Source organism: Helicoverpa zea, chromosome 13, assembly GCF_022581195.2.
Source record: "Helicoverpa zea isolate HzStark_Cry1AcR chromosome 13, ilHelZeax1.1, whole genome shotgun sequence".
Lineage (NCBI taxonomy): Eukaryota > Metazoa > Arthropoda > Insecta > Lepidoptera > Noctuidae > Helicoverpa > Helicoverpa zea.
Genome location: NC_061464.1, coordinates 4,976,533 through 4,992,242, shown reverse-complemented (window position 1 = coordinate 4,992,242; position 15,710 = coordinate 4,976,533). Strand labels below are relative to the sequence as shown.

The 15,710-nt window shown below is 34.6% G+C and overlaps 1 protein-coding gene across 8 annotated transcripts in view; it reads left to right on the top strand.

Moving 5' to 3' along the window:
* The window catches only part of LOC124635685 (AT-rich interactive domain-containing protein 2), a 30,049-nt gene extending 14,686 nt beyond the window's left edge, over positions 1-15,363 (top strand). For 6 of the 8 annotated variants that reach the window (XM_047171633.1, XM_047171632.1, XM_047171630.1 and 3 more), the window contains exons 25-37: positions 1,921-2,014; positions 2,110-2,184; positions 2,454-2,554; positions 2,738-2,827; positions 6,247-6,430; positions 6,820-7,019; positions 7,483-7,593; positions 8,019-8,143; positions 8,461-8,623; positions 9,139-9,285; positions 12,344-12,379; positions 13,454-13,545; positions 13,879-15,363. In XM_047171633.1, the coding sequence (XP_047027589.1) occupies positions 1,921-2,014; positions 2,110-2,184; positions 2,454-2,554; positions 2,738-2,827; positions 6,247-6,430; positions 6,820-7,019; positions 7,483-7,593; positions 8,019-8,143; positions 8,461-8,623; positions 9,139-9,285; positions 12,344-12,379; positions 13,454-13,545; positions 13,879-13,981 (1,521 nt within the window). In that variant the 3' untranslated portion in view covers positions 13,982-15,363. The remainder of the gene's footprint in view (positions 1-1,920; positions 2,015-2,109; positions 2,185-2,453; positions 2,555-2,737; positions 2,828-6,246; positions 6,431-6,819; positions 7,020-7,482; positions 7,594-8,018; positions 8,144-8,460; positions 8,624-9,138; positions 9,286-12,343; positions 12,380-13,453; positions 13,546-13,878) is intronic. The other 2 variants (XM_047171636.1, XM_047171635.1) reach the window with 2 other exon arrangements.
* Positions 15,364-15,710: the final 347 nt, after the last annotated feature.

Genomic DNA, 15,710 nt, shown 5'->3' with positions numbered 1-15,710 from the left:
TCTTATTATTGAGAGACTAATTGGACTAAGAATGTGCAACGATAAAATTATGAAGACAAAAATTTGTGCGTGTGTATGTTTGTTACTTGTTCACAATCACAGAAATTGATCATTACACGCTTTTTATTAGCTTCACCTGTATGTTTGTATGTTTGTAACCGACTTCTTTGGGCGCGATTTTGACCCACTTTAAACAGCCAGATTTCGTTCAAACTTTGTAGATTTATTGAGGACCGATGACAATACACCAATTTGATAAAATTATTCCATTTTTAACCGACTTCCCAAAAAGGAGGAGGTTACACATACACATCGATTACTCCGAGGTTTATAGACCGATTTACGCGATTCTTTTTTTGTTCGACTCGGAATAGCTGCCAGTTGGTCCCATAGTCATCAGGTCAGGATCTGATGATGGAAACCCTGAGAAATAGAGGGCAACCTTCAAAAGTTGTAGGCATACATAGGGTAAAAACTTGACACTCAGGTGTACGCCTAAAAGCACTATTTAACTGTGAAGATTTGGAGCTGACCTGATGATGGAGACCAGAGAGGGTCGAGGGAACTCGACAACTGAATATGTAAACTACCTCGTGTTTGGGCTTAAATTATTTGTATTGACAAGACCTTTGCAACAGTGAAGGTTTGGAGATGACCTGATGATGGAGACCAGAGAGGGTCGAGGGAACTCGACAACTGAATATGTAAACTACCTCGTGTTTGGACTTAAATTATTTGTATTGACAAGACCTATGCAACAGTGAAGGTTTGGAGCTGTCCTGATGATGGAGACCAGAGAAAGTCGAGGGAACTCGACAACTGAATATGTAAAATACCTCGTTACGACTTATATTCTTTGTATTGATGAGAACTTCCCACTTGTATGGATAGTGACAACTATTCGTATCACTGAAAAGCTTTAAATAAATAACCTTTTTACAAAAAAATTCAACCGACTTCCCAAAACACTAAAAAGCAAAAAAAAAACTAATTTTAGGTGCATCGGCCTAGAAGTCGGTGGCAAAATTAACTTAGTAACATCCATTAGACACCGACTTCTAGGCTTTTCAATTTGCAAAATATGATTTTTGTTAATTTATATAGTTTTCATCTATAGTCGATAAGGTAAGAAAATTAATTAAAATTTTCTAGAATTTTTCTCTGCAGTCGATAAGGCAGGACTCGGTGTTAATTTTTATTTCCAATCATTATCTTTAGCCGTTTTCTCTAATATTGACATTTTTTTGTATACTAAAGAGAATTTTAATTCTACAAAACAAATAATAGTTTTAAAACAAACTAAAAAGTAGAAAATAAATAATAGTTTAAAAAAACTAAAAAACACGCTTTTTATAGAAAAACGAACTAAAAAATAGAAAATAAATTTTAACGAATTTAAATTAAGAAAACAGTGTTAAAAATTTCAATGAATGTAAATTAATAATAGTGTGAATACAAAAAAAAAAGATTTAAAAAAAGCGTGGGGTGCTTTTTAAGATATTATCGAAATGAAAATCACTGTACTCATATCTGTCAATAAAATATTTATAACTATTGACACCATGCACCCCACGCTTTTTTTTAAATCTTTTTTTTGTATTCACACTATTATTAATTTATATTCATTGAAATTTTTAACACTGTTTTCTTAATTTAAATTCGTTAAAATTTATTTTCTATTTTTTAGTTCGTTTTTCTATAAAAAGCGTGTTTTTTAGTTTTTTTAAACTATTATTTATTTTTAAGTTTTTTTTTATGGTGCAGGCTGATATACGGCATCTTATGATTAAAAGGGACGCGAGTAACACCGCAGGAAACATCTAATATACAAATAAACAATGATCGTATTGGAGAAAGTAAAAAAACTATGTTTGTAGATTGTTTCTAACAATAATGTTAAATGTGTTCTGTTTGTTACAGCAAACTATACAGATGCAACAGCCGATGCTACAAGTACAACCGATGGACGTACAGAATATTATTGCTTCTCAAGCTGGCCAGCTTATCTTGCAAGGTAAAGATACATTGTATTCAATTCATTCAATATATGATACATGTTGTTTATTAAAAAAATATAAGTTCTAATGTATATCTTTGAATTAATTACAGAGAAAACAATATCAACTCAACCACAATTCATGCAGCAACCGATGCAGATTATAGCTACACCGAGCAATGCTCAAGGTATTGTTAATATCATCACGTATTGTTATCATTTATTCTTCAGGTTTTCATTTATCACTACCCACGGTTTCAAACAAATCTCGAAAGAACTACTTCTCGAAATGTTGTGGAATATCGCTTATGTAGTACATAGGAAAATATACATGGGGGAAAATATAAAGGCTTTCTTTTCAACCGTGCGTTGAAGATGTAGTTCCTTCGGAATGCGGATGTAAGCGAGTGTAAGCCACTATTGAATAATATTGAATTTTGCATATTTTTTATTGCAGGTGGAATAAGTTATATCGCCCAAAACATCCCAGGGAATATGATGCAGAAAACTATTATCATAGTTCAAGGACCAACCGGCGGGGGACCTCTCACTTTGACGGTATGTTTACTTAATTATCTTAATTTCACAGACTTTTTTACATATAATTGGAGATTTTTCTTTCCATTTTAAAGTAATTATGTTTATTTATTTTGACGTGTTTCACATTGAAGTATACAAAAAACTTCTTAGCATAAAATATTTTTCAAAAAAGGTTTTAAACGAAATGTGTATGACAAAAAGGTGAACAACCCAGGCGGTTTGGACGAGGCAACGCTAAACAGCCTTATTACGCAGGCAACAGAGGCGATAACGCAACAGCATATTATACAGGTTACAAATCTTGTAGCTAACCACAGTCTATCTCACTCTATATAGTTGGTCAATCAATTAATTTGTGGGCATAGACCTACCGAGTAAGCTATTTGGCACTGCTAGCTTTGATTTGATTCATACTTAATACATATTTATTTTACAACAAAACGACCAGTGGCCGTAAGTTACATTTGCATAACAGACTTAATTTACATTTTGAATTCATTTTTGGAAAGTTGGCACAAAGGCGAGGCAAAAGTCAAGGCCCTAAAAATAAAAAGGTTCTTTACAGCGAGTTTTCAAATCACTTTAAATTAAACTATGTATCCACAGATTATTGTGTTATGTTATGTGGTTAACACAGTTATATTATAGCATCAAAGTGTAACTTTATTAATATGTTTAAAAAAAACCTGAAATGAATTATTCGTGAAAGAATTCCATCAATCAGGTAGTATTCATAAATTACTGTCTTATTTTAGTTCCTATTTTGGCCAACTGGACAGCTGACTCGGTAGGTAGGACAACATTATTACAACGCATTTTTTTACTCCCACGCACCCACGAAAAAATATCTATAAATACAAATGATTGACTGTATAGAAAGGATTGTTTCACTGTGCTAATACTCTTGGCTTCCGATCATACTAATAGTTCCAGAAATAGAAGCTTTGGGATCATTATCAAAATAACCACCATTCTCTTTCTTTTTCTGCTTTTTTGTGTATAACTCTTTTACAGGTGTAATGGGTTTTCTTGTGTTTAATACGGGATTTACAATTTTGTCGTATTGTTTATATTTTATGAAGGTTTCGTGCTGAACGGTGCTAAAAATTAATATTAGGAAAAAAAAAAACCTAAACCCAAACCGTTTATACTTTTTACAAATAACCGTCTTCAATAGTATAAGTACTTTTGTTTATGGAAAGTCATCAAATGACTCTGTGAGTTAGCAGCGTGAGGGAGGGTCAGACTCTTACTGATTAAAACTCATCCTGTCTTTAGTAGACCTTTTAATGTACCAGGGCCGCGGTAGCTCTTTCGAACAATCCCTCAGTTCAATAGTATACCTTGAATCCTCTCCTAAGTCTGACAAACAGTCCGACAAATGCTGAAAACCGTACCAAAATCAGTTCTGCCGAACGTGATATAAACGTGGACAAACATACATATATGCATGCAAATGAAACGGTTAAAAAGGGTTTACTTTTTCCACATAAAATATTGATCTGAAATACAAAATACATTTAAAAATATTTTTTTCAAAATTGAATTGGGTTTTGCACATTTTATATTATGTTGCGTGTAAATTCGGCTCATCATCAAACCATATAACATGTAATCGTGGCTTTACTAACAGGATATACCTACATATAACCATAGAATAAGTTCATATACCTATTATTAATATAAATATGTTCTATATACACAAACGGTAAGTGGTTGCCATGTTTATGAATGTTCTCCAAAGAGATGCTGAAAATGAAAATAAGATTGATAATAAGTCATTCATAAACAAGGCTATGAGAACTCTAGGAATAAGTAAATTAAAATTCCATCGTGTAAGTTGCGTTCGATCTGACTGCACACAAAAGAAAAAGAAATTACCAACAAGAAGGTCATATTACATCTTCCATAATTTGCGGATCGAACGCAAAACCACCCCCACTAAATTTCAAAAACACCAATACAAACAATGGTAGTAAAAAACAATTTAGAACTTTAAGTTGTTGAAATAAAGTTGATTATCGCAGAACTCTGGTGTGATACAGTCTACACAGAGAGTGTTGAGTCAGCCGGCCTTAGTGAGTACTTCGCAAGCCATCACGATGGTCAAGAATGCCCTCGCCCAGGTTCCATGCACACTATATTATAAGCATATAGCTTTTGGCACAGGTTTTTGCGTAGAAGTCGATTTATATTCGATTTTTTTATATCGATTTTGGACGGTGTAATCGATTTGAAGGTTGATTTGAAGGTTACGGAGTGAATGATTTTGTGGATTTTGATTGCTTTTAGAGGTTTTGGGTACCGTTTTGAGTGCCTCTTTGAATTATTTATACGTGTGTTTTATAAGCCATAATACCGATTAGTTATAACAAAATAACATTACAACAAAATAATAACATTATAACAAAATAAATAAGTCAGTCGTAGTGGGTAAAGAACCAGCCTCTCGAGTATGAGGGTGTGGGTTCGATTCCAGGTCAGGCAAGTACCAATGAAACTTTTCTAAGTTTGTATGTACTTTCTAAGTATATCTTAGACACCAATGGCTGATAAAAAAGGTGAAGGAAAACATCTTGAGGAAACCTGGACTATATAGTCTGAAATCACCAACCCGCATTGAGCAAGCATGGTGATTAATGCTCAATCCTTCTCCATGTGAGAGGAGGCCTGTGCCCAGCAGTGGGACGATAAAAAAGGCTGTAACAGATAACAGAACAAAATAAATTGCAAAAATAAATTATTATTTTGTTTTATATTATTTTGCACTATTTTATAGAAGAAATTGGATGATATAGTAAAATGGGGTTTTTGCAATGTTTGTAATTTCAAAATTTTGAACGTCAGTTTTCACTTGTACCAAAAACCTGTACTAAGTAGGTTGTTGTCAATGTGCATGAGTACTTTGAATCATATACAGTACTTTTATTGTAATTTAGAATATTTTAGCAGAAAAAAATATACCAACGTTTATTCCTTTCTATGTTCTGTATGCCAGGCATGATCATGCTGTGTAATTTTAGACTTTATTGCTTCACGTTTAGAGTTTATATTCGTCTGTGTTTGTTTAGAAAACTATTTTTTTTTATTTCATTTGTGTTTCTTCGTTCGGATTTGGGCTAGATAGATTACTTTTTACATTATGCTTTTGTATTTAAGTAGTCGAATAGTGAATCAAATGGTATATAAGAACCATAATTCCTATATGTTTATTTTTTATAAAGTTTGCTTAGATTTTTTTTAAATTGGGATTATACATGTAAATGCATGTGCTAGCGATACATCATATATGATATTTTTGGTATATATATTTTTTGAATGAATATAATCTACACAATAAAAAATTTTCTCTAATTCTTTAATCGTTGCTTTATCAGGCCTTAGCTGAAAACGGGAAGATCGTAGTGCAGAGGTTTTTTAAACAACCAATAGAACTCTTTTGCTTAGTGGGCGTTGACCTGTCAAAAACGCTTATTTTAAAAATATATCGGCCTTTGTGTGATTTGCTATATAGAACCTTATTGGTATTGTATGATTGATTCCTATTTACATAGTAGTCTTATATTATATGTATAGTTTTATGTACGTCATAATTCATATTTATATAGAGTACGTATCTTTTAGTTTTGTTTTGTGTAAATGCTTATCGGTGTAGTTTTATCGTCGTAAAATTGTTTATAATATATTAATTTGTATTATTAATTTAACAGAACGCCCCCCAAATAACGCCCAGCCAGCAACCTATAATAACCAACCCTCCGCAACCGCATAAGGCTCAGATCGTCAACCAGCAACCGCCGCAACAAATTGTGGTTACTCAGAAACAACCACCGGCTCTTATCAGTACTTCAACCAGTAATCAGATTGTTACCAGTAATGCTCAGCTTATTCAAGGTAAGATTATCATAGAAATAAATAAAACTGTGTATGTTTGCAATATCTAAATGTACAATATTTTGTGTACACGTTGTCCATATTTTATAAATTTTGTCTGTCTATTTCGGTAAATTTTTACCCCTTTAAACGAGGGTGAAACCGCTGGCAGATACTATTTTTTTTGTAATAAGTCTAACGTAGTATATTTAAGTCCTATTTGAAAAGAACTAATCAGGTAGCTCCATAGTACAACACCAATTATATTAATAAATAATTAATAGTAGGCAAAAACGAAATATAAATTCTGTATAACTATTGTTTTAATCATAATTCAAAATCTTTTGTTTAAAATTGCCTACAAAGCTGCACTTTTTTTATTTGAACGTAATTTTATCCATCTTTCGAAGGTAACCAACAACTCCTACAAGGCCAACAACAAATTATAACAGTATCAAACAACCAGCCGATTATAATGAACGCCCCGATAAAGACGAACGTGCACCGAATGGTTCAGCAACCACAGCGGAGTCCTGTAGTGACCAGTGTGCAGAGCAACCAGGTGTCCGTCGTTAGTGAGGCCAAGACTAGCGTTATACAGAGTTGTGCGGTAAATACTTTACTTTAGACTTTTTTGATAGGAAATCATCCAATCTCTCCCTATGGGTTATCAGCGTGAGGGAGTGTCAAAATCTTACAGAATAAAACCCATCATGTTCCTTCTGCCCTTTTTGTACCAGGGCTGCGGTAACTCTTCCGAACAATCCCGCACTTTACTTCAGGCTCACTTTACTTCACAGTAAACATATTTTGTTTTAAGTAAACTGACGTTTATGTTGTCGGTCAAATGGGTTATTTATTTGTTATTTTTTATTTGTTTATTATTTAGTTGTTTGGTGTTCCACGCAATTCTATTCTGTGTTACCTACATTGCCTCGTTGTTCTAGCAGTCTCATAGCACAATTGCTGTGCGCTGTGTCTCGGGTGTGATTCCCGGGTGGGGACGAAATCACTGTGTGTTTAAAAAACTTTTTAGAGCCAGAGTCAATACTTGTTTTTTTTTTTTTTAACAGAAGGCTACAACACAACCGGTGATGAGACAGGTGATCACCCGTCAACCAGTCATGGTTGGCAACACCAAGATCGGTGATAAAGAGCTCGTCGTCAACCAACCTGTTCCCGAGGTATTTATTTACGGCCGCTCCCTATATTCTATCTTTCTGCTAATTTTCTTACTAGTGGGTAAAGAACCAACCTGTTAAGTATGAGTTCGTGGATTCGGTTTCAGGTCAGGCAAGCACCAATGCAACTTTTCTAAGTTTGTATGTCTATGTATATCTTGGACACCAATGTTCCGGATGACGCGTTAAACTGTAGGTCTCGACTGTCATTGCCATCCTTGGCAGTCGTTACGGGTAGTCAGAAGCCAGTAAGTCTGATACCAGTCTAACCAAGGGGTATTGGGTTAAAAGCACTGGTACTCAGCTACATCCGGTTCGACTGGAAGCCAACCCCAATGTAGTTGGAAAAAGGGCTCGGAGGATGATGATCAGGCTCCTCCCACTATAACCTACTATTAGTAGTTAGTATAATTGTACTACATAAACAGCAGAAGGTGACGCCGCCCCCTGTGCCGTCGGCCACGCCCCCTCCCGCCCCCACGCCGCAGCCGCCGCCCGCCACCAGCCCCCTCGAAGAGACGCCGTGGATCTGTCACTGGAGAGGATGTGGGAAGTAAGTACATAACTTAGTGTTTGTATAAATAAATGGTATTAAGAAATAATATTGTCATTAAAAAAATATATAAACTAACTGAATAAACTTATTCATTAACTATGCTGGTGAATAAGAGCACATTGGTTTAACATTATGACACAATCGGTCGCTATGTTACGCTTGCATGACGATATAATGCGTTGTCGTTATTCTATATTCGCGTTACTTTGACGATTGGTAACATTTATTAATAGGATAATTGCCCTTTTTTGTTGCCATTTTAATCTGTTTTATATTCTCTTTCCATAATAAATTTTGCCATCACCATTTCACAGGTCATTCGGCAGTGCAGCAGATGTGTTCACCCACGCGGCCCGCACCCACTGTCCGCCGGCGGCGGGCGGCGAGGCGCCGTGCATGTGGCTGGACTGTGACCGAGTGCCGCGCAAGACATTCGCGCTGCTCAACCATCTCACCGACAAACATTGTACTGTGCAGGTCAGTGTATGTCTACAGGTATAGCACGTAAATGTCGGTCCTGCGCCTGATCTCTCTCCGGTCGTGTCGGATTGCCGTCCCATCGGGTTATGAGAGTGAAGGAATTGTGAGTGCACCTGTGTCTGCGTAAATGCTTGTGCACTATAAAATTTCCTTACGTGAGAACAGCCGCCATGGCCGATAAATCGGCTAGGAGGACATGATCATCATTACAGGTATATCCTACACAGTAGTGTACACTGTCATGGGCACAATGCCCGTCTAACTAGACAAAATTATCGCAAAATAAAGGCCCAGCCCAGACTCCACCAAACTGGAGTCGAACGGAGAAGTTTTCAAACAGTCAATAAAAAAACTGCACAGTGTCAGCTATGTAATTTTATTGATTGTTTATGAACCATTCCAATGTGGTAAAGTTGAGCTTAAAGGCGCCTCACAAGTAACATCTAAGTACAGGTAGAGTACATTTTAGAAATACCCACAAAACAATTAATAACTTATATTTATAACCACAGGCATTAAAAGCTATCTACAATTCGCGACGTCACGCGGCCGCGGAAGGGACTGACGGCAAACCCGTCACTCTCGGCTACCCGCCCAACGCTGCTCTAGCGGCCCTGAACAAACATGCCGCCGATATGTTCAATCCTAGAGAACTTATGGTAAGAGAATATGTGCTTTATTATCACTAAACTAAGAGCGGTTTTCGCAAACTACTCACTTCAATACTTGCAGCGTTTTTTTTTAAAAGCAGCAGCCGTTTTTAGAAAGTGCTTAAGTGAAATGTAAAATCTTTGGTTAACACAATAACGATTATAATTCAATAATAAATTAAAGGTGCAGGGATTTTAATGTTGCAATTAATAAAATGGCGTTTGGTGTAGTTTAAATCACCATGATTTTATATGACATCAAATAATTCTAATTTCATCAAAATTTTTACATACATCAATAATTATTTCATTTGGCCATTTAATATTAACTGGTGAAGACCATAGAACTAAAATTTAACTTCATTCATTCGATATTATTCATCATATTATTGTATAACCAGGTATATTAAGTTTTAACTGCAAAATACATATGTATTATAGTTCGGCCGCTCAGAGAATGCGTTTCTGACACATCGCGATTGAACTGACGACGTAACTTTGTAATGGCGTTGCAGTACGATAAAAATATTTTTGCTGGTTGTTTATCGTTTTAACAATTGTTGAGCATTAAAACAACATTATTATATCAATAATAATCAATGAATGTTGTAATTTTGTGCCAAATTGAGTGTCAAATAACTTGGTAAACAATATTTTTCTAAATCTATACTGCGCTATTACAAGGTTATGTCAGCGCTTTATATTTGTAGTGCTGTGCTAAAAATAACAGGCAAGTATCGTAATCTGTTCTGGTTGATGGTTCTTATACAGTTATACTTATAATATAAAATAATACTTTTTGTTTTTCTTTTTAAGAATTTGAAAATAATGGACTATAGGATAACTTTTATGAAATATAAAAATAAAAGTATGATCAAACTGAACGCGCGAAAGAAAGTAGCATTTTTACAAGCTTTTATTACAAGCTTTTATTTAACTTGCAATGTATGTATGTATGTATGTATGTATGTATGTAACTATGTGTGTTCGGGTGGAATTTTACAACTCAATTTTAAGGCACTTGCCCTCAACCGATTGAGCTGCAATTTTGCATACATGTTTAGTTTGGATGACAATGCATGTTAAGCTATGTGACGTCATCCTAAATCCAACATGTCTAAATATACAAGATGGCGGACTAGTTATTTTTAAAGTACCTATACAATATGGGTATCAAATGAAAGGGATTGACAAGTAGAACACATCGCACTTTACGAAATAAAAATCCAAGATAGCCGCCGCTACAAAATGGTGAATAACCTATTTTTTTCAATCCCATCCATACCTATGGGTATCCCATGACAGGCAAGTAGAATAAAGTGCACTTTACCAAATCAAAACTAAAAAGTATAAAATAAATTGAGGTAAAAAAAATCTTTAAAAACAAGCTTTTATTTAAATGCGCTAAAAATAAAAAAATAAACTTTTACTGTAACTTTACTGATTTATGTTTTAAAAGCTTGTCGCGATTTTACTAAGAAAGTAAATACGAGTACTTAAATCTCGCGACAAGCTTTTAAAACATAAATCAGTAAAGTTACAGTAAAAGTTTATTTTTTTATTTTTAGCGCATTTAAATAAAAGCTTGTTTTTAAAGATTTTTTTTACCTCAATTTTTATATTTAGGTTGAAATTGGTAACCCCAAATGGCATCATGGGCCGTCATTTTGTGACGCTAAATAGTCGTTTGTTGTCGTTTCGTGCGCTAAGACTAAGTGCCCTGCCTCATTAGGACGCCAATGACGACGTCGCCGGCTACGTATCCAAGCAGTTAGTATTGAAATGTATGGAACGTCGCAACGTCGCCAAATTGGAGGCGTGGCCACGAGCTACAGTTCCCTATGTGGCTTCTGGCTACCGTGGCAACTTGGCGACGCGACGTGGCCACAGTAGCCACTATAATGTACACGGTAAAGCGCACCTCCCTCACACAGTCGCCAATGTGGTCGCCAATTAGCTTGCAATTTCTTGAGCGACGACGTAAACAATTGACTGTCGAGACGCCATGGCCACTCGACTTGGCGACATTTGGATGCCAGAAGTAGCCAGACCTGTGCCGCTTGCGACGTCGCCATGGCGTCCCAGTGAGGTAGAGCTCTAAAAACCTGATTTTGGAAGGTTTTGACCGAGATATCAGGATTGATTCTGTTATTGATAATACCTAATATAATTATACACGTAGGCGAAGATGATGATGAAGACACCACCTCCTCAAGCGAATCGGAGTCTGATTAATATTCTGTACGCACATTCAATTCAATGTACTTACTTTATTGCATAGAAATACAGATTGTAACTTTGTAACAAAGAATAAATAAAACGATTTTATTATATGAATATTACCTTTTTTTGGTTTCCACTTAAATAACTAAAATATAAATTTTAAATGATTCCGCCAATTTAAAACGAAAATAATCTTAAAATAATGCGGCGGTTTATTTTGGGGGAACGGTAACGAACTCAGTGTTATGTTGTGCCCATCACTAGTCCTGACTAACTGATAGGTGTCAGGAACGCATTCTCTGAACGGCCGAACTATAGGTACTTAAAAATAATTCATTATTATATCACCCCTTCGTTTAAGCAATAAGAGAATCAACTTGTGGGTTACTAAAGTTCGGCCATTCAGAGAATGCGTTCCTGACACGTCGCGATTGAACTGACGACGTAACTTTGCAATGGCGTTGCAGTTACGATAAAAATATTTTTGCTGGTTGTTTACCGTTTTAACAATTGAGGAGCATTAAAACAACATTATTATATCAATAATCAATGAATGTAGTTACGTCGTCAGTTCAATCGCGACGTGTCAGGAACGCATTCTCTGAATGGCCGAACTATAAAGACCTCCATAAAATCACAAAAAAGTACCTTAAAATCACATTTTTATTTAAAAAAAGAATTTCGATATTTAAACGTTCTGTATACACCAAACCCGACTTAATTGGGTAAATATTATGATGATGGTTTACTCACAATTTGATCACCTCAAGTCATGCATAGTCACGATAGTGTCACGTGTGCCGTGTGACGTCACTAACGTAAGTCTGTGTTTGTGCACGCGCAGCACAGGGCCGAACTCAGTCGCACGCCGGAACAACTGGTGAGACGAACACATTCATACGCTTGTTTTCATTGGTCGTTATATACTTTGTTGATGAAAATGACACATGTCAAAAAAAAAAGAGGTTGAGAGAGGTATAAAGTGGTTCAAATAAGAATACAAATAAAACATGCAATTCTAGCGTACGATAGCCACTAAATTCTTGTTTTATTACTAGATTTATTTCAAGTAATGTATATGAATCTGATCTTTAATTCTAGTTCACATGACGCCAGTTAGAAAGTGTCATTTTCATCAAGTTGAATTTTTGAGGACGCGAGCACTAAATGCTCCCATTCGGAGTAAAGAATATTTCTCTACAAACATGTCATAGGGAGAGTTAACGACCAACGAAAATGAGCTTTAACACTAGTGTTTTTGTAGCTTTTGTGTTGTGTGTGTGTTTGTGTCAAACTGTATACAAGGTGTCCCAAAACTCAACGATGATTTGGTAACGGGCGAGAAGCCAAACTATACGAATTCTACATAAGTAAGAAAAAATATCCCATGTATTTTTTATATGCGTTTTGTGAAAACAACTTTTTCTAAAATTGATCTATTGAATTGATTGATTGCTAGATCTCTACTGGTACCGTTGAGTTTTGGAACACTGATATATGTAGTGTCAAACTCATATTGAGAACAACTAGAGAGACACACTTAACATGTGTTTTTGTAGCTTAATTATGTGTTGTGTGTATCATAGTGTTTAACACAATTGTTTGTTTTTGGCATCTGTGTTCGTTTTTTTTTTTTGTATACTTTAAAGTCATGCATCGGTATGCATGACTTTAAAGTATAAAAAAAAAAAAAACGAAACGAAACGAAAAAATACATGTTTTATTAATGACGCACATAGTTTGATCTTATTTATTTTGTCCCTACTTTCAACTAAATTAATGTTTTTAGTGCTATGCTTTAATACCATTAGAAATACACAAATAATTACTTAGTTTAACGTGTTTTTTTAATCTGTTTTCACTACATTAGACGTTACTCAACATAACAAAATATTGTCTGTAGTAAATATTATAGTGAAATAATATACTAATTAAATATTTGTTAATTTAACAGGATGAGAACGAGGGTCCGGTAACGAAGAGTATAAGATTGACAGCAGCACTTATATTAAGGAATATTGTCATTTATTCTAATACTGGACGGAGGTGAGAAAAATATATGGATTTTAATGATAGTAATGGCGCTACCCATATGTTTTGAGTACAGATAAAAATTAGAGTAGACTTTAAAATTGAAACCCCATTTTGATTTATGAGTTCAATTCGTTTTGATTGAAACATTCTAATCTTGCTATATTAGAATGAAAATATGGTAAAAATATAAAAAAAAAAACATTACATTGGATTTCCGCCATATCTGCGATGGCATTCGTGGTTAATAAAGTCATATTGTTAATCTCAGCGTCTTCATAGAATTAAATTTATATAAACATAAGTATGTACAGTACAAAACCACTCATACGTAAATTTCTTTCACAGACAACTCCGATCATACGAGGCTCACTTGGCAACCATCGCGTTAAGCAGCGTGGAAGCTTCTCGAACAATCGCCCAAGTTCTGTACGACATGAACAACATTTGAGAATCGACAACCGGGCACCGAGCCCATGACTAGCGATTACAGTACATACCGCCACTGTAAACTGATAGACAGAGATTGAAAAATGATTGGAATGTACTTTCTTCTTTCCGAAGTAAAATCTAAGATGGCGACATTTCATCGATAAAAATTTGAAACAATATTGTCACATCACTGGGTTACATCGATATTGTAAAAGGAATTAGAAAGCGTTCGTTTCGGAATGACAAGATTGTAATGCCTAGACTAACTATTTGGAAGGCATGATTAAAGTTGTGTTTGGAAAAGAAAGGAAAAGTGGTTGTTTCGTGTTGTATGTGATTGAAAGTTCTGCGTGTACCGACTGTTCAAAACGCAAGTGCAGTTATTTGTTGTCTATCTTTTTATAGCTAGTGATCTGAATTAAATACGAACTCTTAATATTTAAGAAAATGTGTGCAAATTAGACCTTGGATAATATTTAGAGTTAATTTAGTTTTATAATAGAGAATAATATGACAGCTTTTTGAGTTTTAAGCATACTTAAAATGGGTGCAGAACATATTTTTTATGTGATTAGGTATAATTTTATCATTTGTTGAGACTTAAATTCCGATTTCGTTATAAGAATTTGTTATCTTTCACAAAATCTGGTTTATTAATGATTGTCAACTGTGCAAGTGCATCGGTGATCCTACTAAAGCGATTTTAGACTAGCGTTTTTTCTGAGCGTATTAGTCGTTTTGGCATATTTTTTTCAGTCAATTCTAATATGAGTGTTTGGCGAAATTACAAAGCGTACACGCACATATCAATACGCTTGTCTAAAACCACTCGAATGTACTAAATCCAATTTGAAAAATATCAACAATTTCAGTGTTATTCTGGTAATACTCGCAATGTCATAGATTTATCTATAAGCAGTTTTATACTGAAAAATAATGATAAAACCAGTAGTTATGTGCGTATACAATCATTTGCTTAATGTATCGAATTCAAACCTCTTTCTTTGAAATTGTTTCAAATAGATTGCAATCAACACAGATGAACTTTATATACTTTCAAATTATCATTTACCACATGTAGATAAATAGATTAGAGGAATATTATTAGTCAGATTGTAAAATTGATAAGTTTTTTGTTTTTATAGGCCACAGATGGTTGAATTTCTTACAAGTATAAGCCTGAGGTTTCACAAATACCATTATATGCTTTTATCATATTGTAAAATATCTCATTGTACATGATTAATAGGAATTTATTGAATTAAAACTAAGTGGAAGTTGTGAATGACAAGTATTATTTTTGCAAGTCCGAGTGAATGATTAATAGTAAAATAACTAGGGAGACTACAATGATGACAGTGAATCGATGTAAGCGCAACGGAAAATAAATAATTTTAGATACTTTTGTGTTTTGTTTCTTACCTGCCATTTCCCCGTATCCTATGGGAACTACTTCCCATACCCAGATACGTTATGTCCTTTGTTGCTCGGGAATAGTGTAGCTACACAACAGTGAAGAATTTTTCAAATTGGTTCAGTGGTTTTTGAAGCTAAAGGGTACAAACAAACAAAAAATATGTCAGGTACCTCTTTAGGATATTAGTAGGTACAGATACTAACCTAAAAAGTTATGAAGTGGCGTCATTGAATGCTTCAGATCGTTTCTAATTAGGTATTGACAAGTTTTGAATGCATAACTTATGTAAGTTGAATCTAATCCATTTTTTATAAAGTACTAAATTAAACAA